Raw genomic sequence first — 26,033 nt, forward strand, 5'->3', positions numbered from 1 at the left:
TCCTTTGCAGCCTTGTCTGCCATTTCATTTCCCACGACTCCAGTATGTGCTGGTACCCACACAAATAAAACTTCAATGCCCATCATTTGAATTCTATATAATACTTGTTGTATTTCTATTAAAATATCGGCTCTGCTGTTTGAGTGACTGTTCTGTAAACTGACTAATGATGAAGTTGAATCTGAACATATTATAACCCTCACTGGTCTTATTTCCTCTATATCCACTGCTAACAGAACTGCTAACGTTTCTCATCACTTATTCTCTTTGCTATTGAAATATGAAACTCTGGAACAGTAAAAGCTACTCCTATCTTATTACCTAAATTCTTTGATGCATCTGTGTAAATCTGAATATAACTGTAGTAATTATTAATATATTCCTGTAGAGTAGGCTATGCGAGTCAAAAACTGACATGTCTTTATTCTTCTTTTCTAATAGCACTAAATCTACTTTCACTTCAGGTATTATCCAAGGTGGCACTACTGGTAATGGTACTGTAGGACTAATTTTTAATTCAGTTAATTTGAACTCTGTTGCCTTTTTTAAAACTGTCCATCCAAAGCTTTTCGTCTCCCTCTTCTCCTTTTCCCAACAACACAGGTTGTCAATTCATTAAGTGAATTTATTCATGTTGCTTATTACAGTGTGAATATTGAGAATTATAGTAAATAAATGCACCTTGTGATATAAAATGAAATAAAATGTATTTATGAATAACGTGGAGGAAAGTCACGTGATCATCTGTGTGTTTTCTTGAGGAACAGCTCCATCTGCTGGTCATTCATGAGTTCATCATGACAGTTATATATTTTATCATCTTCTATTACGCTATCACACAAAGAGATTATTTCAGATCAGTATAATGAATTATAAATTATAATTAATTATTATAAAACATTAATTATAAAGAATTCGTAGCGAAAAGCACGACTCAGTGCTCACTTTGTTTATCTGAGTCTACAGCTAACAGGTGACAGTTCAACCAATCAAACGCTCTGTTGTGTAGCACGTGATTGCGGAAGTGCGCGCTGAGGGTCGCGCTGTGTTTATCAGATGTTCTTAGTGTCGAGTGACCCGTAAACAGCAACAAACCACCATTAACCAGATAACTTTAACACTTTTACTAGTACAACCGACAAGCAAACATTCGTTATGAGCGTTTAACCCACCACAGGTATGTTGTCATTTCAGTGTTTCCTCAGAATAACTTCAGTTTATCGCGTGACCCTGTCCAACAGTCCCATATTTACATTCAGACTCATATTTCATCTTTCATATCTGTTTTGGATAGACATGAATGCTTTATTATATATTACAGATGCAATGTCATGTTCATTTCTAATAAACAGACACCGCAAATTCTAGTTTATGAAGTAATAGGCTATGTGATTAAAATGGCATGATATTAGAATAATATTGTCATAAATCTCATATATTAAGATATTGTTAAGAGCAAACACAAATCTAAACTGTGTTATTCACTAATTATTGTTGTTACCCAGAACGTGGTGTCGTTCAGTTATTTTATGTCATACTAAAGGAGATTCATAATCATAATTTATTATTGTTATGTTAACTATACTATTTAGTGGAAACTATAGTGAGATTAAATCTAAAACTACTCTAGAACATGGACAGGTTTAGATGTTATTTTTATGATTTAACACATTTACCCAGTTTCTCATCACTACAAGCTGATATATTATACAGATATTATAATACTTAACATATCTGTTGTTTCAAATAATAATCTCAGTATGGCCTAGTATTACTGTAATAAACACTTTGCCTTATTGTCATGAAAATAGTGCTTAAATGGCTTGATTTGATATTAGGGTAAAATATGTATATGTATGGAAGACTTTTTATGGCCTTAAATTTGATTAAAAAGGTAAAACAACTTTTATTTCTTCCACAGAATTAAAAATAAAAAAGGTAATTGGCAAAGTTGTTTGATGAAAATGAGTTTTTTGGCCATTTTTCTCTCTTTTTTGCAAGAAAAACAAACTCAATTATGAGACATAAACTAAGAATTGTGATATAAAAAGTCCTAAATATCTTAGATGCTATAAGAGAAGTCTTAAAAGGTCTTAATTTTAGGGACTGAAAAATAGATATTGCATAATGTGATGATTAAACTTGATAATGCGATGATTTCATTAAGTGTTGAGCACTGCATGTTTCATAGTAAAAACTGTAAAATGTAAACAGAATTCAAAAAAACATTTGAAGTGTGAGAAAATGCCCCAATTATATCTTATTTATGGCCAAAAGAAGCCTCAACAAATATGGCACATTTCACAAATCTGAGGTAGAATATTCAGCACATTTATAATGATAAAATATTGTTTCTACATCAAAATATGCATAAGTACACTAAAGTAAAATCCCTTTTCAGTCTTTTTTCCTTAACCCTAAAAATGGCAAGAAAGTTAATAAATCATCTTAGGACACAAATAATAGCCTATAATTTCATAATTATCATTTGTTTTTAATTTTAATGATTGAGCCGAGCGGATAAATGGTCTGCGTGGTTAAGCACTGTTTTATTGTTTGTTATTTTGTTATTTTATCAAAATGATGTGTTGATATCATTATGTATTTTAAAGGTGCAGTGTGTAATTTTAGCGGCATCTAGTGGTGAGGTTGTGAATTGCACCCAACAGAAGTTACGGTGGCCGACAGGAAGTGATGTAAGTGACCGAAGGTAATAAAAACATAACGGTTCATTATGTAAGGTCTGGAAAACATAGTTATCATGATTATGATCCTCCTCAATATTACACAGTGTAGCTTTAAGTGAGTGTAAACGCTGATGTGGTTCACAGGCGTCTGATGGGAGCCGAGGCCTGCTGACCGGAGGAGCCGTGAGGATGACCGTGGTGTGGCTGCTGGACTGTCTGTGCCACAGACCGGGGTGTGTCACCGTCGCCCTCTGCTGGTCCCCGCGGACGAGCCCCTTCTATAGGCCGCAGCTCAGGAGGTTCTGGTTCTGCCGGGTCGGGCCGTACACAGACACCTGCGCCTTCAGCACGTCGCCGCGGCAGGAGTCGGCGGATCTGAGGCGTCGCTCGTCCCGCCTGCGCGCCGCTCTGGACTCGGTTCGGAAAACAGTGAGCGGGACGCGAGCGGAGATTCTGTCCCGACTCAAAGCGGTGAAAGTGAAATCAACACCGCCTCTTTTATTAGAGGCTCCGCCCTCTGCACCCCAGGCTCCACCCTCCACATACAAGGCCCCACCCACTTCATCTCAAGCCCCACCTCCTGCACTTGCTGCTACGCCAACTAAGATTCAAGAACAGGAGTGCAGAGTGACCGAAACAGCCCCGCCCACTGAACCTCAGGCTCCGCCCTCCACACTCAAGGCCGCACCTCATGCTCCGCCCTCCACACACAATGGCCCACCCACTGCACCTGATGCTCCGCCCTCCGAACTTGCTCCTAAAGCAACTATGATCCAAGAACAGGAGCATGAAGGGGTTGAAACATCCCCGCCCACTGCACTTCAGGCTCCACCCTCCACATACAAGGCCCCGCCCACTGCACTTCAAGCCCCGCCTTCCACAGATAAGGCCCCACCCACTGCACTTCAGGCACCGCACTCCACACACAAGGCCCCGCCCACTGCACATCAGGCTCCACCTTCTTGTGTTTCTCCGGCAGCTAAGATTCAAGTACATGAAGCAGCCCTGCCCACTACACCTCAGGCCCCGCCCCCCCCACATCAGGCCCCACCCCCCACTCAAACCACGCCCCTCTTCCACCCGTGGTCTCTCAGCACTCATCTGGGCGAGACCTACGACTATGTGTCCCACCATATCAACTCTTACTTCAGAGGCTACGCTAAACCCGATCAAGCCGTCGCTCCACCCGCGTCCTCGCGCCCGGAAACCCCGCCGTTCTCTCTCGCGAACTACATCACGACATCAGCGCCGAGCGTACAAGCCTTCGTGGGGAACTACATCAGCCCGCTGGTTCCCCGCTTCCGATCGGAGGCCAGAAGAGTGTCGACGGAGGCGAATACAGCAGATGAAGCGTCCAAGAGCCGAGACCGGAGCGCTGAGGAGGAGAGAGCCAGACGCCTGCAGATCCAGAGAGACAAGGTGTGAGAGAACTCTCTTATTCACATATCATGAGATATCAATCTGAGTTTCTCCGTGTGTCAGTGCTGTAATCGGGTCCCGGTGCTTCTGACAACCCAGAAAACATGAAAAGTGAAACCCAGTAACTGTGTTCTGGTGAGCCTTTCTCTGCAAGCGTGTTATAAAATAAGCCGATCAGATTTCGCTCTCCTTGAGGGAGATTGGCCTGTTCTGTTATTGCCGGAGTTTCTGAAGCTCGTGTAAAGACTCCGCCCTCTTCTGAACGGAGGCGGGGCTAAAGCTCATTTGCATTTAAAGGGACACACACAAAAATGGCGTGTTTTTGCTCACACCCATAAAGGGCAAATTTGACAAGCTGTAATAAATGATCTGGTGCTATTATGACCTCTGACCCCTCCTCAGAGATTAACCTCTGACCCCTGGTGTGATTCTGCAGATTGTGGCGCGGGTGAGTGTGGATAACCGGACCCGGGCTCTGGTTCAGGCCCTCCAGCGGGCGTCAGGCGAGCGTCTCTGTGTCCGGCGGGTGGAGGAGCTCAATCTGCATCTGCTGGAGTTCCCCGAGACCCGAGCCGTGGCCGTCAAGGTCAGTCCTCACACACACACTCAGAGCAACACCAGTGCAGTGCAGGCGATCTCCAGTCCTCACACACACACTCAGAGCAACACCAGCGTAGGCGATCTCCAGTCCTCACACACACACTCAGAGCAACACCAGCGCAGTGCAGGCGATCTCCAGTCCTCACACACACACTCAGAGCAACACCAGTGCAGTGCAGGCGATCTCCAGTCCTCACACACACACTCAGAGCAACACCAGCGTAGGCGATCTCCAGTCCTCACACACACACTCAGAGCAACACCAGCGCAGTGCAGGCGATCTCCAGTCCTCACACACACACTCAGAGCAACACCAGTGCAGTGCAGGCGATCTCCAGTCCTCACACACACACTCAGAGCAACACCAGCGTAGGCGATCTCCAGTCCTCACACACACACTCAGAGCAACACCAGCGTAGGCGATCTCCAGTCCTCACACACACACTCAGAGCAACACCAGTGCAGGCGATCTCCAGTCCTCACACACACACTCAGAGCAACACCAGCGTAGGCGATCTCCAGTCCTCACACACACACTCAGAGCAACACCAGCGTAGGCGATCTCCAGTCCTCACACACACACTCAGAGCAACACCAGTGCAGGCGATCTCCAGTCCTCACACACACACTCAGAGCAACACCAGTGCAGGCGATCTCCAGTCCTCACACACACACTCAGAGCAACACCAGCGACAATGCTGTATAATGACAGTAAACCATGCTTTGGGAATCTGAGTAAAACAATCCTAATTATAAAATAAAAAGTCGCAATTATGACGTACTAAGTTAAAATAATGACATTATTTTGAAATAAAGTCAAAATTAAAGTTCTAAAATTAATATAGTAAGTCATAACTTTGAGATCAAAAAGTTGACACGTCAAATATATGACATAATTTTGACTTTTTGTATCAATGATGAGAAAAAAGTTTAAATTATGACATAATAAATCATAATTATAAGAAGTTGAAAACTGACATTAAAATTGAAATTGACATACTAACTCAATTATGAGATGAAAAAGAATATAATTATGACGTCATAATTATGATAAATTGAAATTATGACATTGAAAAAATGTAAGTTTGACATAAGTAATATTTTTTTCTTTTTATATCATGATTATGACATGTCAACATTAAAGATAAATTTGAAATTATGACATACCAAATCATAATTATGAGTTTTAAAAAATTATGAGGCTTTCTTTGTCATAATTGTGACTTTTTATTTCATAATTATAATTTACAGAAGTTTTAGATTTTTCTTAAGTTGTGGAAATATGCTTGAATAAACCTAAACACTGAGTCACAGTGCTGTGACACTGCAGCTGATTAGCACTAGCCCCGCCCACAGACGTTCAGGTGTGTGTGTGTGTGTGTGTGTGTGTGTGTGTGTGGTCCAGGAGCAGGTGGTGCCGGTTCTGCTGCGTCTGGTCCGGGCCGCTGACGGCTCTCTGAAGGCCTCGGTCCGACAGGCTCTGGCTCTGCTGGGCTTCATCCAGCCCGTGAGGAACCGAGGAGTCCGGATCCTGGCCATCGACGGCGGGGGAACCAGGTGACCCGAACGCTCCCGACTGTGTGTGTGTGCTCAGACCATACACACATGCTGACTTCACGCTGTGTGTGTGTGTGTGTGTGTCAGGGGTCTGCTGGCTCTTCAGACGCTGCGCCGGTTACAGGAGCTGACAGGGAAACCCATTCACCAGCTGTTCGACTACATCTGTGGCGTCAGCACAGGTGTGTGTGTGAGTGAGTGTGTGAGTGAGTGAGTGTGTGAGTGAGTGTGTGTGTGAGTGAGTGAGTGAGTGAGTGAGTGTGTGTGTGAGTGAGTGAGTCAGTGAGTGAGTGAGTGAGTGAGTGCTTGAGTGTGTGTGTGTGAGTGAGTGTGTGAGTGTGTGAGTGAGTGTGTGTGTGAGTGAGTGAGTGTGTGTGTGAGTGAGTGAGTGAGTGAGTGAGTGTGTGTGTGAGTGAGTGAGTCAGTGAGTGAGTGAGTGAGTGAGTGCTTGAGTGTGTGTGTGTGAGTGAGTGTGTGTGTGTGAGTGAGTGAGGGAGTGAGTGAGTGAGTGTGTGTGTGTGTGAGTGAGTGAGTGAGTGAGGGAGTGAGTGAGTGAGTAGTACCTACTTAACCATATATTTGGGACACGTGTGTGTGTGTGTGTGTGTGTGTGTGTTCAGGTGCGATCTTAGGCTTCATGCTGGGTGTGCTGCAGCTGCCGCTGGAGGAGTGTGAGGAACTCTACCGGACGCTGAGCTCTGACGTCTTCAAGCAGAACGTGATCGTGGGAACCATGAAGATGAGCTGGAGTCACGCCTTCTACGACAGCCAGATCTGGGAGAAGGTCCTCAAGTGAGTCTCAGAACCTCTAATAAAGTCCCAGTGTGAGTGTGTTGCTCAGAGTTCTGCCTCTGCACAGGGAGAAGATCGGCTCGGACCTGCTGATCCACACCGCCAGGAACCCAGACTGCCCCAAGGTACGGCTCAGGATCCTGCAGCTCTGATTCTGTGTGTGTGTGTGGAAAATAACAATAAACCTTGCAAAAGACCAAATTAAAATTTGAAACTATGACAAACTAAATCAAAATGATGACATCCTAAGTCATAATTATGAGATCAATTTTTTTTTAAACAATGCCTCATAATTTGGACTTTTTATATCAACACAGTCAAAATTCTGAATTTAAAAAGTTGAAATTATGGGAAAAAGTCAAAATTATAATATTTTACTTTTTTTTGTGACATACTAAATCTTAATTATGAGAAGTCAAACTTATGACATAATTTTTTTTTTTTTTTTGACTCATAATTTTGACTTCTAAATATAATTGTCATAAGGTGAAATTATGACATACTAAGTCATAATTATGAGATGGACATTTTTTATTTATGATATAAAAAGTAGAAATTAAAGTTGAAATTATGAATTTTTCATCTCATAATTATGACTAAGTCAAATTTATGACATACTAAATTATATCAGAAGTTGAAATACTGTGTGTACATGCGTGTGTGTGTGTGAGATCAGCAGTTTGATGCTCCTCCACCAGGTGGCAGCTGTGAGTACGGTAGTGAACCACGGTCCCCCAGTGAAGGTGTGTGTGTGTGTGTGTGTGTGTGTGTGTGTGTGTGTGTGTGTGTGTGTGTGTGATCAGGTGGCAGCTGTGAGTACGGTAGTGAACCACGGTCCCCCAGTGAAGGTGTGTGTGTGTGTGTGTGTGTGTGTGTGTGTGTGTGTGTGTGTGTGTGTGTGTGTGATCAGGTGGCAGCTGTGAGTACAGTAGTGAACCACGGTCCCCCAGTGAAGGCGTGTGAGTGTGTGTGTGTGTGATCAGGTGGCAGCTGTGAGTACGGTAGTGAACCACGGTCCCCCAGTGAAGGCGTGTGTGTGTGTGTGTGTGTGTGTGTGTGTGTGTGTGTGATCAGGTGGCAGCAGTGAGTACAGTAGTGAACCACGGTCCCCCAGTGAAGGTGTGTGTGTGTGTGTGTGTGTGTGTGTGTGTGTGTGTGTGTGTGTGTGTGATCAGGTGGCAGCAGTGAGTACAGTAGTGAACCACGGTCCCCCAGTGAAGGCGTGTGAGTGTGTGTGTGTGTGTGTGTGTGTGTGATCAGGTGGCAGCTGTGAGTACGGTAGTGAACCACGGTCCCCCAGTGAAGGCGTGTGTGTGTGTGTGTGTGTGTGTGTGTGTGTGTGTGTGATCAGGTGGCAGCTGTGAGTACAGTAGTGAACCACGGTCCCCCAGTGAAGGCGTGTGTGTGTTTGTGTGTGTGTGTGTGTGTGTGTGTGATCAGGTGGCAGCAGTGAGTACAGTAGTGAACCACGGTCCCCCAGTGAAGGCGTGTGTGTGTTTGTGTGTGTGTGTGTGTGTGTGTGTGATCAGGTGGCAGCAGTGAGTACAGTAGTGAACCACGGTCCCCCAGTGAAGGCGTGTGTGTGTTTGTGTGTGTGTGTGTGTGTGTGTGTGTGTGATCAGGTGGCAGCTGTGAGTACAGTAGTGAACCACGGTCCCCCAGTGAAGGCCTATGTCTTCAGGAACTACACGCTGCCGGTCGGGATTCGCTCTCATTACCGCGGCGGCTGCCGGCACAGGCTCTGGGAGGCGATCCGGGCGTCTTCTGCTGCTCCGGGATACTTCCAGGAGTTCGTGCTGGGACAAGACCTGCACCAGGTGAGACACTTCACTCACATCCCCTCTCAATAACTTCCTCTTGCAGCATCTCTTATCTTCTCTGATGATGAGGGCGGGGCTATAACCTGTCACTCACGTGAGATCCAATAGCAAACCACAACCATCCAATCAATTCCCCTCAGACACAATCATGCCCCGCCCACATTTACTCTTGTTCCAGAAGTGTTTCACTTGGATTTACAGCAATATAGAGGAGATCTATGTTCATTTAGATTAGTGTGTGTGTGAGTGTGTGTGTATATTGCATATTGAATATGTAAAATCCATGTTTTCCTCAACATGACTGCTGTGACTCCTTCAGTCTCTTCTCGTGTCAGAGGGAATTATGGGTAGACAGGCGTCGAGTGAGTGTGTGTGTGAGTGACACAGACTGCAGCACAACAGCTCTTGTGTTCGTTCAGTGCTTCATTCTCACTGTTTCCTGTGAATCAGTCTCAGATGAGTCAGTGTGTGTGTGTGTGTGTGTGTGTGTGTGTGTGTGTGTGTGTGTTTGCTGAAGCATCAGTTTCCCTAAAGCACACAGAAGCTTCTCTGAAAAACCCGTTTAGTGTCTACAGGGATTAAAGTTCTCCGTCGCTACGACAGATTTCCATCAATTGCAGGGTTCCTGCCTGTCCTTGTGTCTAAAATTCACTTTTCATAATTTTTAGGCTGTAAATATGCTTACATTTCTCAAATAGTGTAATAAATGTCTTAATTTCAGTTTGAATATGTCTTAAATTAAGGAAAGATGAGGTGTATTCACCCTGCGATCAAAGCCTGGAGTGGAGGCACCTGTAGAGAGAAATGTACATTTTATAGCCTACGTAATATAATTTTATTACATAAGAGAGTAGTCTGTTTATATTCATTTTGAATTGTTTTGCTTAAAAGTAAACATTTCAAGCTTTCTATATATATGCATATATACATATATAGATATACACTCCAGTTGACGTGCAGTGCAATATCGCGCCGGCGCCTCCATGTCCTGATTATATTGTCTGCTATATTTGTTTCTCATTAATCTAGGCAATTGGTTGATGAAACATCGATTAAAATTAAGATGCAATTTATACAAAACGAAATTCACTTTAAAGAAATTTTTATATTTTTATATAAAAAATATAAAAGTTTTATACAAAACACAACTTAATGAAGTGGTCGAAATCATGTCTGACCCGCTCCATATGTCTCCCGATATATTGCGCATCTAATGATCTCTTTTCATATAATCAAAATAGATCAAATAAAAAAATAACATTATATTATTTATTTATAATGGCTAGGTTAAAAACATAGTTTTTAATAGTGATATTAACTCACTTTTTGTCAAAAGCTCTGTTAGCTTTTATTATTTGAGAAATAAAAACTTGTGTTAAAGTTATGCAAATAGTTAATTATTTGTATGACTACATCACAAAGAGTCAAGTCTTGTAAAACCATTAGATTGAAAACATTGAAATTTCATAAAATGTGTAAATAATAGAAACGCAGTTCAAAATGGCCTTTCTTTAAATGCAAATGTTCTTTGAGTATTTCATTTGTGAAGGTAAAGCATGTACTCACTATACGCCTAATTACAAGAAGAAGAAAAATATGATCTTAAACTGTGTGTGTGACGGCTGTGGAATGGGGTTTGGCCGAGGAAAGATTTTCAGTCAAAATATATTTTTTTGCTTTAACCCCTGTGTCTAATTGCATCTTTAGTTCTGAAGTGCATGAGTGAGTCTTCTGTCCTCGTGTGTGTGATTCTCAGATGAGCGTTTGAGATCCTCACATCTGTGAGTTTGAGCCGCGTCTTTACGAGGAGCAATTAAAGAAGCAATTGCCGATTAACCGCATCGCTTGAAGAGCCTCAGATGTGTGTCAGAAAATGAACAAATCCACAGTGAATAAAACTTGATGGGCCCTATTTTAACGATCTGAAAGCAAGTATCAAACACGAAACACAAGTAACTTTGTGGGCGGATCTAAAATGTGTTGTTCTGAAGTCGCTTCATTACTCATAGGTGTGGTTTGGGCGTAACGTGAAATAAACCAATCAGAGCTTCATCTCACATTCCCTTTAAGAGCAGGCGCGCTTGTTCCATGGCGGATTGCTATTATAACGGCGGATTTGCCAGGAGCGGTTCACAGCCGAGGAGACCGGCGTTCCCGTCAGGGCCGTAAAACACAGAGAGTGACATTGGGGATGGAGAAACACACCCAGATTAGCTTCGCTTAAACAGGCGTATGATAATTTGGGTAAATGTGTAAGCTAGATTTATGCCTATTTTTCACATCTTCATGGACACGACAATGATTTCCCTCGTGTGGAATATTTTTCCTGGTAATAATGTTTGATTTGCAAAAAGTAAAACTGCTGCGTGTGTGTGTAGATGAGAGAAGCAAAGTGTGTGTGTGTGTGTTGTGCTCACGCTACATTATGGCCAAGCATGCGCCCTTAAAATAGCATCTGAATAACATGTCCAACGCGCCACTGACTTTAGACGAGGTTTCTCCTGGAATTGTTTTCTGAAACTGCAAAATAGCACCAGGGAACGTTTGCGCCGGATCACGCCTCCTCTTTTCCCTGAACCGCCCCCGGGAGCGCAAGTTCATTCCCTAATTTACTGACGTGCGTCTGTGGAGGGAAGAGTCCGCTGTGCGTCGGGTGAGAAATAGGAAAGTCAATTGCGCTGGGTGCGAGATAGGGCCTGATGTGTGTTTCTGTCTCGTTTTCCAGTACAAATATCTGTTCTTAAAGCTGCAGTCCGCAGTTCTTCTTCCATCTCTGTTCAGAATCTGCAATTGGATTCACAGCGGAAATCCACCAGTACCACTGGAATTAAACACATTATTACAAGCTTACCGTTTTGAATCGAGCTCAGGCAAGCAGAGAAGTCTGGGTATGTACTTGCTCAAAGTCAACATTTATTTTGGATAATTTTTAACCCAAAAAAGCTTTAAATCAAGAGACAGTTACTTGAGGAGAACCATGACTGAGGATATTAGGCCTGTTTTCTGAACACATGCATCATAATGAAGTGAGTTTGTGGTTGACAGAGTGTCAGTGTGACTCGACGGGTCAGGAGAGGTCTTTACGCCTCATTATCCAATTACTCCTCCATGACCTCTGACCTCTGCAGTCACAGGCTTCAGATGAGCTGCGAGTTGTGCTGATAAAGAATGTGAGAGAAAGAGAAGAGAGACTGAATTGAGACATTATTCTGTAAGCAAGTCTTAATATCTTCAGTCATTCTGCTTCTTCTCCAGTAAATGTGTCTTGATGTAAGAATGTTGAGATGTTTGTGCTGGAGAACGAGACAGAAACACAGAAGAGCATCATGTTTTCAGTGTGTGTCTGATATAAACACACAGATGCTGAAATCCTCTGTTTGCTGAACCCTGACACACACACACACACACACACACTCTTGAGCAACTCTTAATGGATAAAGAATGATCTGTCCTTCGTCAGAGAAACAGATCAGTCGCTCTTTATCTTGATGAATGAAATCACAGTCAGATGTTTGAGGAAGTTCATGTTGAGATTAAATGAAGTCAAATGTGTTTTATTTATCAGAATGGCCCTCAATATCTCTCAACCTCTTTGACCTTTGACCCTGCCGTGTTTGGCTGCTTGATGTTGGCGTTTAAGAGAGTGACATTAGTAGGCCGCGTGACCTTTGACCTGCCGAACACTTTTGACTTTTACTGTGAAGTAGATGATCGCTGTGAACCTCAGAAGTGTTATATGAATATAAATATAGAGACTGAGAGCGAGGGGATATAAGACAAGAAAACGGACATCAAAGACTCACTTAATGTCTATAAAGTGACGTATTTCAGACCCAAACTCTATGGAGTTTAATTTAATTCCTGTTTAAAAATTTCTGGATTGAATTTTAATAATCAAAAAGCATGTCTAATGAATAGAAGTTAAGCATTTGATTATTTATTTACAATAATCTTTCAGAATAAGCCTTTCAGAAATCCTGTTTTGTCTGTTTTAATTTTTCTGGATTTAATTAAAATGTATTATCAAAAACGGTGGTAATCAAAGTCATAAAACATTAACAACTGAATAATCCTTTAAATGTAATCAAACGAAAATTTAACTATTCCTTTTATTTTTTGACAAACAAAGTGCTGCACAACAGAGGTTTACTGTTAAAATGAATATTCTTTAAAATACAAAGTTTGAATCATTATTAATCCTGTAAAGCCTGACATGTGAAGTAATAGTACATTGTAATTGCAATGTAAATCAATGAGATATTTAGAACACTATAGCAGATACTTACATAAAATGCGTATAAATATCAATATCTGCCAATAAAGTCTTAGTAAGATTACATTTAAATGCTTAGTTTATGATCAAAGCTCTGTAGTTAAAACATATAATGCAATGCAATATAATGATTGAGAGATGAACAAATAAACCTTCCTGATCATTTTTAATACTCTGGATTGTTTTGATAATGTATGATATCATAATGTCATTGGTGTATGATAATCAAGTAAACCTGCTTCAGTTCAGCTGAAATATTACTAACAATATTAAAGTAGTTATTGTGTTTACTTGATAAAATCAGTGCAGATTTGACAGCAGAAAGACACGAGAAGCTCGAGCTGAAGTTTGTACAATTATACTGAAAGACTCTTACTTGATAAAGTCTAAACGATCAGTCAGACTCAGAAGGACTGGAGGAGACTGACAGGTTTATCAGATCATGTTGATCTTTTAGAGGCCTCAGAAAACCTAATATGATACAGTATCTTCATAGGGTTAATGGTAACACTTTACAAGGTTACTTTAATCTTTGTTAATGTTAGTTAATACAAATACAGCTGTTCATTGTTTGTTCATGCCAGTTCACAGTGCATTAACTAATGTTAACTAATGAAACTTATTGTAAAGTGTTACCTGGTTAAAGCTGCAGTCGGCAAGTCTGGCAGATTGGGTCGACTTAGCCAAAATTTTGAATGTTTACAACTCTCATGCCCCTCCCCCACTACCAGCGAGCACCCGCCCATCGTCAGTGCGTGTGTACCTGATTTTCTGTGAACGCGTCCGTCTCTTCAGCATCGATCAACACCATGGACTCGGAGGTAGGCTGCCCTGGCTAATCTATCCATAGATAATAACCGAGGAATTGGAAGCTTGTTAGTAGATTTTCTCTCCACCATCACGCTTTGTACAATCGTCAGGCGAACTTCAGGCGTGTCATGTGCATGTGATATTGTAACGTGCGCGAGTGAGGGGGGGATCTGTGGCGTGTGCACGACCTGTGATTGACAGTCAGATCTCACACCCCCCCTGCGCTGATTGGACCCGATGATCCGGGAGCGGTGGATTTTTGCAAAACAAATAACACGCTCCAGGTGGAGTTAGAAGCTCGGGTTTTTTCTCAAACCACCTTATTTATGTTGTTCTGTCAGATTATAGTGTCGATTTCACTGAATATGATCAAAAATATTTTGCCGACGGCAGCTTTAATAAAAGTGATCATTAAAGCGGATGCTTGACAGTGTTGTGTGTCTGCAGGACGGTGGGATGCTGGTCAACAACCCCACGGCTCTGGCCATCCACGAGTGTCAGTGTCTGTGGCCGGACGTCCCGCTGCAGTGTGTGGTGTCTCTGGGAACCGGTCGCTTCGAGAGCGCCGGCAGCAACAGCGTCTCCTTCACCAGCCTGAAGACCAAGCTCAGCAACGTCATCAGCAGCGCCACCAACACCGAAGGTTACTCCACTGTTACTCATCCACTAATCTGACCCATAACTACACCAACACCGAGGGTTACTCCACTGTTACTCATCCACTAATCTGACCCATAACTACACACACACACACACCGAAGGTTACTCCACTGTTACTCATCCACTAATCTGACCCATAACTACACCAACACCGAAGGTTACTCCACTGTTACTCATCCACTAATCTGACCCATAACTACACACACACACACACCGAGGGTTACTCCACTGTTACACATCCACTAATCTGACCCATAACTACACACACACCGAGGGTTACTCCACTGTTACTCATCCACTAATCTGACCCATAACTACACCAACACCGAAGGTTACTCCACTGTTACTCATCCACTAATCTGACCCATAACTACACACACACCGAGGGTTACTCCACTGTTACTCATCCACTAATCTGACCCATAACTACACACACACCGAGGGTTACTCCACTGTTACTCATCCACTAATCTGACCCATAACTACACCAACACCGAGGGTTACTCCACTGTTACTCATCCACTAATCTGACCCATAACTACACCAACACCGAAGGTTACTCCACTGTTACTCATCCACTAATCTGACCCATAACTACACCAACACCGAAGGTTACTCCACTGTTACTCATCCACTAATCTGACCCATAACTACACCAACACCGAGGGTTACTCCACTGTTACTCATCCACTAATCTGACCCATAACTACACCAACACCGAAGGTTACTCCACTGTTACTCATCCACTAATCTGACCCATAACTACACCAACACCGAAGGTTACTCCACTGTTACTCATCCACTAATCTGACCCATAACTACACCAACACCGAAGGTTACTCCACTGTTACTCATCCACTAATCTGACCCATAACTACACCAACACCGAAGGTTACTCCACTGTTACTCATCCACTAATCTGACCCATAACTACACCAACACCGAAGGTTACTCCACTGTTACTCATCCACTAATCTGACCCATAACTACACACACACCGAGGGTTACTCCACTGTTACTCATCCACTAATCTGACCCATAACTACACACACACCGAGGGTTACTCCACTGTTACTCATCCACTAATCTGACCCATAACTACACCAACACCGAAGGTTACTCCACTGTTACTCATCCACTAGTCTGACCCATAACTACACCAACACCGAAGGTTACTCCACTGTTACTCATCCACTAATCTGACCCATAACTACACCAACACCGAAGGTTACTCCACTGTTACTCATCCACTAATCTGACCCATAACTACACACACACAGAGGGTTACTCCACTGTTACTCATCCACTAATCTGACCCATAACTACACCAACACGAGGGTTACTCCACTGTTACTCATCCACTAATCTGACCCATAACTACACCAACACCGAAGGTTACTCCACTGTTACTCATCCACTAATCTGACCCATAACTACACCAACACCGAAGGTTACTCCACTGTTACTCATCCACTAATCTGACCCATAACTACACACACACAGAGGGTTACTCCACTGTTACTCATCCACTAATCTGACCCATAACTACACCAACACGAGGGTTACTCCACTGTTACTCATCCACTAATCTGACCCATAACTACACACACACCGAGGGTTACTCCACTGTTACTCATCCACTAATCTGACCCATAACTACACCAACACCGAAGGTTACTCCACTGTTACTCATCCACTAATCTGACCCATAACTACACACACACCGAGGGTTACTCCACTGTTACTCATCCACTAATCTGACCCATAACTACACCAACACGAGGGTTACTCCACTGTTACTCATCCACTAATCTGACCCATAACTACACACACACCGAGGGTTACTCCACTGTTACTCATCCACTAATCTGACTCATAACTACACCAACACCGAGGGTTACTCCACTGTTACTCATCCACTAATCTGACCCATAACTACACCAACACCGAAGGTTACTCCACTGTTACTCATCCACTAATCTGACCCATAACTACACACACACCGAGGGTTACTCCACTGTTACTCATCCACTAATCTGACCCATAACTACACCAACACCGAAGGTTACTCCACTGTTACACATCCACTAATCTGACCCATAACTACACCAACACCGAGGGTTACTCCACTGTTACTCATCTACTAATCTGACCCATAACTACACACACACCGAGGGTTACTCCACTGTTACTCATCTACTAATCTGACCCATAACTACACACACACCGAGGGTTACTCCACTGTTACACATCCACTAATCTGACCCATAACTACACACACACCGAGGGTTACTCCACTGTTACTCATCTACTAATCTGACCCATAACTACACACACACCGAGGGTTACTCCACTGTTACTCATCTACTAATCTGACCCATAACTACACACACACCGAGGGTTACTCCACTGTTACACATCCACTAATCTGACCCATAACTACACCAACACCGAGGGTTACTCCACTGTTACTCATCTACTAATCTGACCCATAACTACACACACACCGAGGGTTACTCCACTGTTACTCATCTACTAATCTGACCCATAACTACACACACACCGAGGGTTACTCCACTGTTACACATCCACTAATCTGACCCATAACTACACACACACCGAGGGTTACTCCACTGTTACTCATCTACTAATCTGACCCATAACTACACCAACACCGAAGGTTACTCCACTGTTACTCATCCACTAATCTGACCCATAACTACACACACACCGAGGGTTACTCCACTGTTACACATCCACTAATCTGACCCATAACTACACCAACACCGAAGGTTACTCCACTGTTACTCATCCACTAATCTGACCCATAACTACACCAACACCGAGGGTTACTCCACTGTTACACATCCACTAATCTGACCCATAACTACACACACACCGAGGGTTACTCCACTGTTACACATCCACTAATCTGACCCATAACTACACACACACCGAGGGTTACTCCACTGTTACACATCCACTAATCTGACCCATAACTACACACACACCGAGGGTTACTCCACTGTTACTCATCCACTAATCTGACCCATAACTACACCAACACCGAGGGTTACTCCACTGTTACTCATCCACTAATCTGACCCATAACTACACACACACCGAAGGTTACTCCACTGTTACTTATCCACTAATCTGACCCATAACTACACACACACTGAAGGTTACTCCACTGTTACTCCACTGTTACTCATCTACTAATCTGACCCATAACTACACACACACCGAGGGTTACTCCACTGTTACTCATCCACTAATCTGACCCATAACTACACACACACCGAGGGTTACTCCACTGTTACACATCCACTAATCTGACCCATAACTACACACACACCGAGGGTTACTCCACTGTTACACATCCACTAATCTGACCCATAACTACACACACACCGAAGGTTACTCCACTGTTACTCATCCACTAATCTGACCCATAACTACACACACACACACACCAAAGGTTACTCCACTGTTACTCCACTGTTACTCATCCACTAATCTGACCCATAACTACACACACACACACACCAAAGGTTACTCCACTGTTACTCCACTGTTACTCCACTGTTACTCATCCACTAATCTGACCCATAACTACACCAACACACACCAAAGGTTACTCCACTGTTACTCATCCACTAATCTGACCCATAACTACACACACACACACACCAAAGGTTACTCCACTGTTACTCCACTGTTACTCATCCACTAATCTGACCCATAACTACACACACACACACACCAAAGGTTACTCCACTGTTACTCCACTGTTACTCCACTGTTACTCATCCACTAATCTGACCCATAACTACACCAACACACACCAAAGGTTACTCCATTGTTACTCCACTGTTACTCATCCACTAATCTGACCCATAACTACACCAACACACACCAAAGGTTACTCCACTGTTACTCATCCACTAATCTGACCCATAACTACACACTCACACACCAAAGGTTACTCCACTGTTACTCCACTGTTTCTCATCCACTAATCTGACCCATAACTACACCAACACCGAAGGTTACTCCACTGTTACTCCACTGTTACTCATCCACTAATCTGACCCATAACTACACACACACCGAGGGTTACTCCACTGTTACTCCACTGTTACACATCCACTAATCTGACCCATAACTACACACTCACACACCAAAGGTTACTCCACTGTTACTCCACTGTTACTCATCCACTAATCTGACCCATAACTACACCAACACGAGGGTTACTCCACTGTTACTCATCCACTAATCTGACCCATAACTACACACACACACACACCAAAGGTTACTCCACTGTTACTCCACTGTTACTCATCCACTAATCTGACCCATAACTACACCAACACACACCAAAGGTTACTCCACTGTTACTCATCCACTAATCTGACCCATAACTACACACACTCACACACCAAAGGTTACTCCACTGTTACTCCACTGTTACTCATCCACTAATCTGACCCATAACTACACACACACACACCAAAGGTTACTCCACTGTTACTCCACTGTTACTCATCCACTAATCTGACCCATAACTACACACTCACACACCAAAGGTTACTCCACTGTTACTCCACTGTTACTCATCCACTAATCTGACCCATAACTACACCAACACACACCAAAGGTTACTCCACTGTTACTCCACTGTTACTCATCCACTAATCTGACCCATAACTACACACACACACACCAAAGGTTACTCCACTGTTACTCCACTGTTACTCATCCACTAATCTGACCCATAACTACACACACACACACACACCAAAGGTTACTCCACTGTTACTCCACTGTTACTCATCCACTAATCTGACCCATAACTACACACTCACACACCAAAGGTTACTCCACTGTTACTCATCCACTAATCTGGCCCATAACTACACACTCACACACCAAAGGTTACTCCACTGTTACTCATCCACTAATCTGACCCATAACTACACACTCACACACCAAAGGTTACTCCACTGTTACTCCACTGTTACTCATCCACTAATCTGACCCATAACTACACACACACCGAGGGTTACTCCACTGTTACACATCCACTAATCTGACCCATAACTACACCAACACCGAAGGTTACTCCACTGTTACTCATCCACTAATCTGACCCATAACTACACACACACCGAGGGTTACTCCACTGTTACTCATCCACTAATCTGACCCATAACTACACCAACACCGAAGGTTACTCCACTGTTACACATCCACTAATCTGACCCATAACTACACCAACACCGAGGGTTACTCCACTGTTACTCATCCACTAATCTGACCCATAACTACACCAACACCGAAGGTTACTCCACTGTTACACAACCACTAATCTGACCCATAACTACACCAACACCGAAGGTTACTCCACTATTACACATCCACTAATCTGACCCATAACTACACACACACCGAGGGTTACTCCACTGTTACACATCCACTAATCTGACCCATAACTACACACACACCGAGGGTTACTCCACTGTTACTCATCCACTAATCTGACCCATAACTACACCAACACCGAAGGTTACTCCACTGTTACTCATCCACTAATCTGACCCATAACTACACACACACCGAGGGTTACTCCACTGTTACTCATCCACTAATCTGACCCATAACTACACCAACACCGAAGGTTACTCCACTGTTACTCATCCACTAATCTGACCCATAACTACACACACACCGAGGGTTACTCCACTGTTACACATCCACTAATCTGACCCATAACTACACCAACACCGAAGGTTACTCCACTGTTACTCATCCACTAATCTGACCCATAACTACACACACACCGAGGGTTACTCCACTGTTACACATCCACTAATCTGACCCATAACTACACACACACCGAGGGTTACTCCACTGTTACACATCCACTAATCTGACCCATAACTACACCAACACCGAAGGTTACTCCACTGTTACTCATCCACTAATCTGACCCATAACTACACCAACACCGAGGGTTACTCCACTGTTACACATCCACTAATCTGACCCATAACTACACCAACACCGAAGGTTAAATCATTAGGATATTAAATAAAGATGTTTTATATTTTGTAAATGTCCTACCATAAATTTATAAACATTTATTTTTGTGAGTGAATATAGCAATATCGCAAACATAAATGGACAACTTTAAAGGCGATTTTCTCAATGTTTCGATTTTGTAGCACCCTCAGATTACAGATTTTCAGTTGTATTGGCCAAATATTGTTCTATCTTAACAAATCATACATCAATAGAAAACTTATTTATTCAGCTTTCATATGATGTATAAATCTCAATTTAAAAAAATTGACCCATATGACATTGACCCATTGAGTGGTTTTGTGGTCTAGGGTTACATGTTAGAATGATTTCTGAAGGATCATGTGACACTGAAAACTGGAGTAATGATGCTGAAAATTCAGCTTTGATCACAGGAATAAATTACAGTTTACTATATATTCACATAGAAAACAGATATTTTAAACTGTAATAATATTTCACTCTTCTCCTATCAAGGTACTCCGCTCTTGCTGCAGGGTAAGAATTTTTTCACTTGGCAGGCAGTGGCATCTGGTAAAATAGATTAAAATAGTTTTAAATAAATAAATAGGCAATAATAAATACACTACAAATAAATGCAGTATTACTAAACTGAAATTACATGCTCTTTTTTTTTTTTTAGCATTTTTCTCATATTGTACAAAGAGTGAACATAAACTGTCTGAAATATATTAAAAAAAATCCCAAATTGCATAAAAATCTATTCCAAATGATACTAAAGTGAAGTACTTTTTTTATATAAACCGTCGATTGAATATAAAAGCATAAAACTGCCAATCTAGGACATATATCTATCATTGAAAACAGTCTGCAGTGGTCGCACCACATGATATTTGGTCGCACCACATGATATTTTCAAATTCAGTCATAATTTACAGGCACAGAATTGGCCACCTAAACAAAACAAGCTAGCTTGCCAAAAAAGGTCTCTATGAAATTTATAATAAAAATATATATTTGTAGAAATAACTTTAATATTAAATTTTTTTTGAGGTCATACCACATGACATCCAAATTTGGCAACTACATACCAACCATTACAAAGGTTTATTTTTTTTCCAATTTGAGAGAATTACAAACCTGCTTGCTGCTTCCATGGGTCCTTGGTAAATTGGTTTATGATGTAACTTCCTGTGTTTGAATAGTTTTCAACATATAAGTCCCAAAATGGTAGTTCTTTGATGGTCGCACCACATGATATTTCATAAAATAGACATCATCGGAACAAAGTTTGTTTGTATATTATGATGGAAATATAAATGCAAATGCTTTGAATTTTTTTAAAGGATTACAAAACATTTTGGAAATAATGCCAAATAGTGCAGAAAATAAATTTGAATAAATTCAGAGTAATTTCAAAGATGTTTTCAAAACAGAAGTTATGACCGGACGGTCGCACCACATGATGTTTTGACACTTTAAATAATAAAAAAAATAACAAATAAGTAAAGGTTTTTGAAAAGTTAAAGTGAGTACATACATGGGAGAGGTACTACAAATATGCAGTGTCTTTTTAGGCATTTAAACCCATTTTTGCCTGAAAAAATGCAGTCGGACAGAAAATGTAGGCGTCACGTCATTGACCCATAAACACTAACAAAAAAACTATACAAGTTTTAGGGCTGGACGATATATATAACATTGATATAAGTGATCACCTGGATGTTGACCTATATTTATATAAAGCGTTCACAGGCGTCTAAATCAGGCTCATATAAATGTCAGGAAACAAGATTCCTGCTGCATGTCAATATCCACGGATCACTGGATCTCCGGTAAGCTGTAAGGAACACTATATCAAGTCCAACCTTTAGTTTAAACTGGTAATCGGTTGCTTTACTGGCGTTTCCTCAGTTTCTCCTATTAACTCCAGTCACTCAGTCCGGCTGAGGGAGTGTGTTCCTGCGGGAAAGTGACGGCAATGCATAACCTCTATAGGTTGTCACATGACATGTCAGATGATTGACAGCTGTCACTCTGATGCACATAACCCATAGCTCTCTCTGCTGAGTCTCGCAGTACTGTAGCGTTCATACAGCAGCGCTCGAGATTAAACACGATCACACAGGTTATTAATAACTCCCAGATTAACTCCCTTCCTCCCAGTGCATCTGATCACACATGCGCATATGATAACTCATGCACTCAGTTCAGCACTTTATAGTTTGCTTTTAAAATTCGCACACGTGCATAAAATCTTAAAATGCATGCACTTTGAGACAAATAATTATTGTATCTAATATGAAAAGTCATTTATCATGTGGGAAGAAACATTTTTATTACTGATATACGATCCAGCAGATTCCCATGAAATTATGATTTTGTTCTCTTGAACACAAGATGGAAATGGTGCTTTATTCACTAAATGTTTAATGCAATATTGCAATTTTTACAAAAAGTTAAATTTGCAACTTAGCTGTAGAGAAACAGATGTAGATGTAGTCATTTATAACGTTCATTTATCACGGCACGTGTGTAAAGAGCAGCATAAAGCACAGTGCGGATGCTATTAAAAATATCAGATTCATCCTTTAGTGAATATCTCTCTCTCTCTCTCTCTCTCTCTCTCTCTCTCTCTCTCTCTCTCTCTCTCTCTCTCTCTCTCTCTCCCTCTCCCTCTCTCTCTCTCCCTCTCTCTCTCTCTCTCCCTCCCCCCCCCCCCCCCCCCCCCCCCCCCCCCAGAAGTGCACACTATGCTGGACGCTCTGCTCCCGCCGAACACGTACTTCCGCCTGAACCCGTTCCTGAGCGAGGACGTGTCTCTGGACGAGAGCCGGAGCGAGAAGCTGTCTCAGATGCAGAGCGAGGCGCAGGAGTATCTGGAGAGGAACCAGGAGAAGCTGAGGCGAGCCGTGAGCGAGCTGACCCGAGAGAAGACACCCGTGCAGAGACTGAGGGAACGACTGAAGCTCACAGCGCTCCTGTACAGGCTATAGGACACACACACACACACACACACACACACACACACACACACGAGCTGACCCGAGAGAAGACACCCGTGCAGAGACTGAGGGAACGACTGAAGCTCACTGCGCTCCTGTACAGGCTATAGGACACACACACACACACACACACACACACACACACACACACACACACACTCACATGAGCTGACCCGAGAGAAGACACCCGTGCAGAGACTGAGGGAACGACTGAAGCTCACAGCGCTCCTGTACAGGCTATAGGACACACACACACACACACACACACACACACACACACACACACACACACTCACATGAGCTGACCCGAGAGAAGACACCCGTGCAGAGACTGAGGGAACGACTGAAGCTCACAGCGCTCCTGTACAGGCTATAGGACACACACACACACACACACACACACACACACACACACACATGAGCTGACCCGAGAGAAGACACCCGTGCAGAGACTGAGGGAACGAATGAAGCTCACAGCGCTCCTGTACAGGCTATAGGACACACACACACACACACACACACACACACACACACACACGAGCTGACCCGAGAGAAGACACCCGTGCAGAGACTGAGGGAACGACTGAAGCTCACAGCGCTCCTGTACAGGCTATAGGACACACACACACACACACACACACACACACACACTCACATGAGCTGACCCGAGAGAAGACACCCGTGCAGAGACTGAGGGAACGACTGAAGCTCACAGCGCTCCTGTACAGGCTATAGGACACACACACACACACACACACACACACACTCACATGAGCTGACCCGAGAGAAGACACCCGTGCAGAGACTGAGGGAACGACTGAAGCTCACAGCGCTCCTGTACGGGCTATAGGACACACACACACACACACACACACACACACACACACACACTCACACACACACGAGCTGACCCGAGAGAAGACACCCGTGCAGAGACTGAGGGAACGACTGAAGCTCACAGCGCTCCTGTACGGGCTATAGGACACACTCACACACACACACACACACACACACACACACACACGAGCTGACCCGAGAGAAGACACCCGTGCAGAGACTGAGGGAACGACTGAAGCTCACAGCGCTCCTGTACAGGCTATAGGACACACACACACACACACACACACACACACACACGAGCTGACCCGAGAGAAGACACCCGTGCAGAGACTGAGGGAACGACTGAAGCTCACAGCGCTCCTGTACAGGCTATAGGACACACACACACACACACACACACACACACACACACACACACACACACACACATGAGCTGACCCGAGAGAAGACACCCGTGCAGAGACTGAGGGAACGACTGAAGCTCACAGCGCTCCTGTACAGGCTATAGGACACACACACACACACACACACACACACACACATGAGCTGACCCGAGAGAAGACACCCGTGCAGAGACTGAGGGAACGACTGAAGCTCACAGCGCTCCTGTACAGGCTATAGGACACACACACACACACACACACACACACACACACGAGCTGACCCGAGAGAAGACACCCGTGCAGAGACTGAGGGAACGAATGAAGCTCACAGCGCTCCTGTACAGGCTATAGGACACACACACACACACACACACACACACACACGAGCTGACCCGAGAGAAGACACCCGTGCAGAGACTGAGGGAACGACTGAAGCTCACTGCGCTCCTGTACAGGCTATAGGACACACACACACACACACACACACACACACACACACACGAGCTGACCCGAGAGAAGACACCCGTGCAGAGACTGAGGGAACGACTGAAGCTCACAGCGCTCCTGTACAGGCTATAGGACACACACACACACACACACACACACACACTCACACACACACGAGCTGACCCGAGAGAAGACACCCGTGCAGAGACTGAGGGAACGACTGAAGCTCACAGCGCTCCTGTACGGGCTATAGGACACACTCACACACACACACACACACACACACACACACACACACTCACATGAGCTGACCCGAGAGAAGACACCCGTGCAGAGACTGAGGGAACGACTGAAGCTCACAGCGCTCCTGTACAGGCTATAGGACACACACACACACACACACACACACACACACACACACACACACATGAGCTGACCCGAGAGAAGACACCCGTGCAGAGACTGAGGGAACGACTGAAGCTCACAGCGCTCCTGTACAGGCTATAGGACACACACACACACACACACACACACACACACACACATGAGCTGACCCGAGAGAAGACACCCGTGCAGAGACTGAGGGAACGACTGAAGCTCACAGCGCTCCTGTACAGGCTATAGGACACACACACACACACACACACACACACACACTATAAATATACAATATGAGACTAATTCAGCTGTAA

At 43.5% G+C, this 26,033-nt stretch overlaps 1 protein-coding gene across 3 annotated transcripts; it reads left to right on the forward strand.

Moving 5' to 3' along the window:
* Positions 1 to 1,014: 1,014 nt before the first annotated feature.
* LOC307151537 (calcium-independent phospholipase A2-gamma) lies at positions 1,015 to 25,884 on the forward strand. 3 transcript variants are annotated; one of them, XM_079859638.1, is made up of 12 exons: positions 1,021 to 1,177; positions 2,613 to 2,710; positions 2,832 to 4,106; positions 4,543 to 4,692; positions 6,112 to 6,263; positions 6,351 to 6,445; positions 6,884 to 7,055; positions 7,123 to 7,180; positions 8,130 to 8,174; positions 8,723 to 8,872; positions 14,406 to 14,601; positions 23,409 to 25,884. In XM_079859638.1, the coding sequence occupies exons 3-12, from the start codon at positions 2,877 to 2,879 to the stop codon at positions 23,660 to 23,662; spliced, it is 2,502 nt and encodes an 833-aa protein (XP_079715764.1). In that variant the 5' UTR covers positions 1,021 to 1,177; positions 2,613 to 2,710; positions 2,832 to 2,876; the 3' UTR covers positions 23,663 to 25,884. The 3 variants fall into 3 exon arrangements, with proteins under 3 accessions (XP_079715763.1, XP_079715764.1, XP_079715762.1); XM_079859637.1 differs by lacking the exon at positions 8,130 to 8,174 and having other exon boundaries at positions 1,015 to 1,177; positions 2,613 to 2,696; positions 8,678 to 8,872; XM_079859636.1 differs by lacking the exon at positions 8,130 to 8,174 and having other exon boundaries at positions 8,678 to 8,872.
* Positions 25,885 to 26,033: the final 149 nt, after the last annotated feature.

This window comes from Squalius cephalus (assembly GCF_949319135.1).
Source record: "Squalius cephalus genome assembly, chromosome: 23".
Classification (NCBI taxonomy): domain Eukaryota; kingdom Metazoa; phylum Chordata; class Actinopteri; order Cypriniformes; family Leuciscidae; genus Squalius; species Squalius cephalus.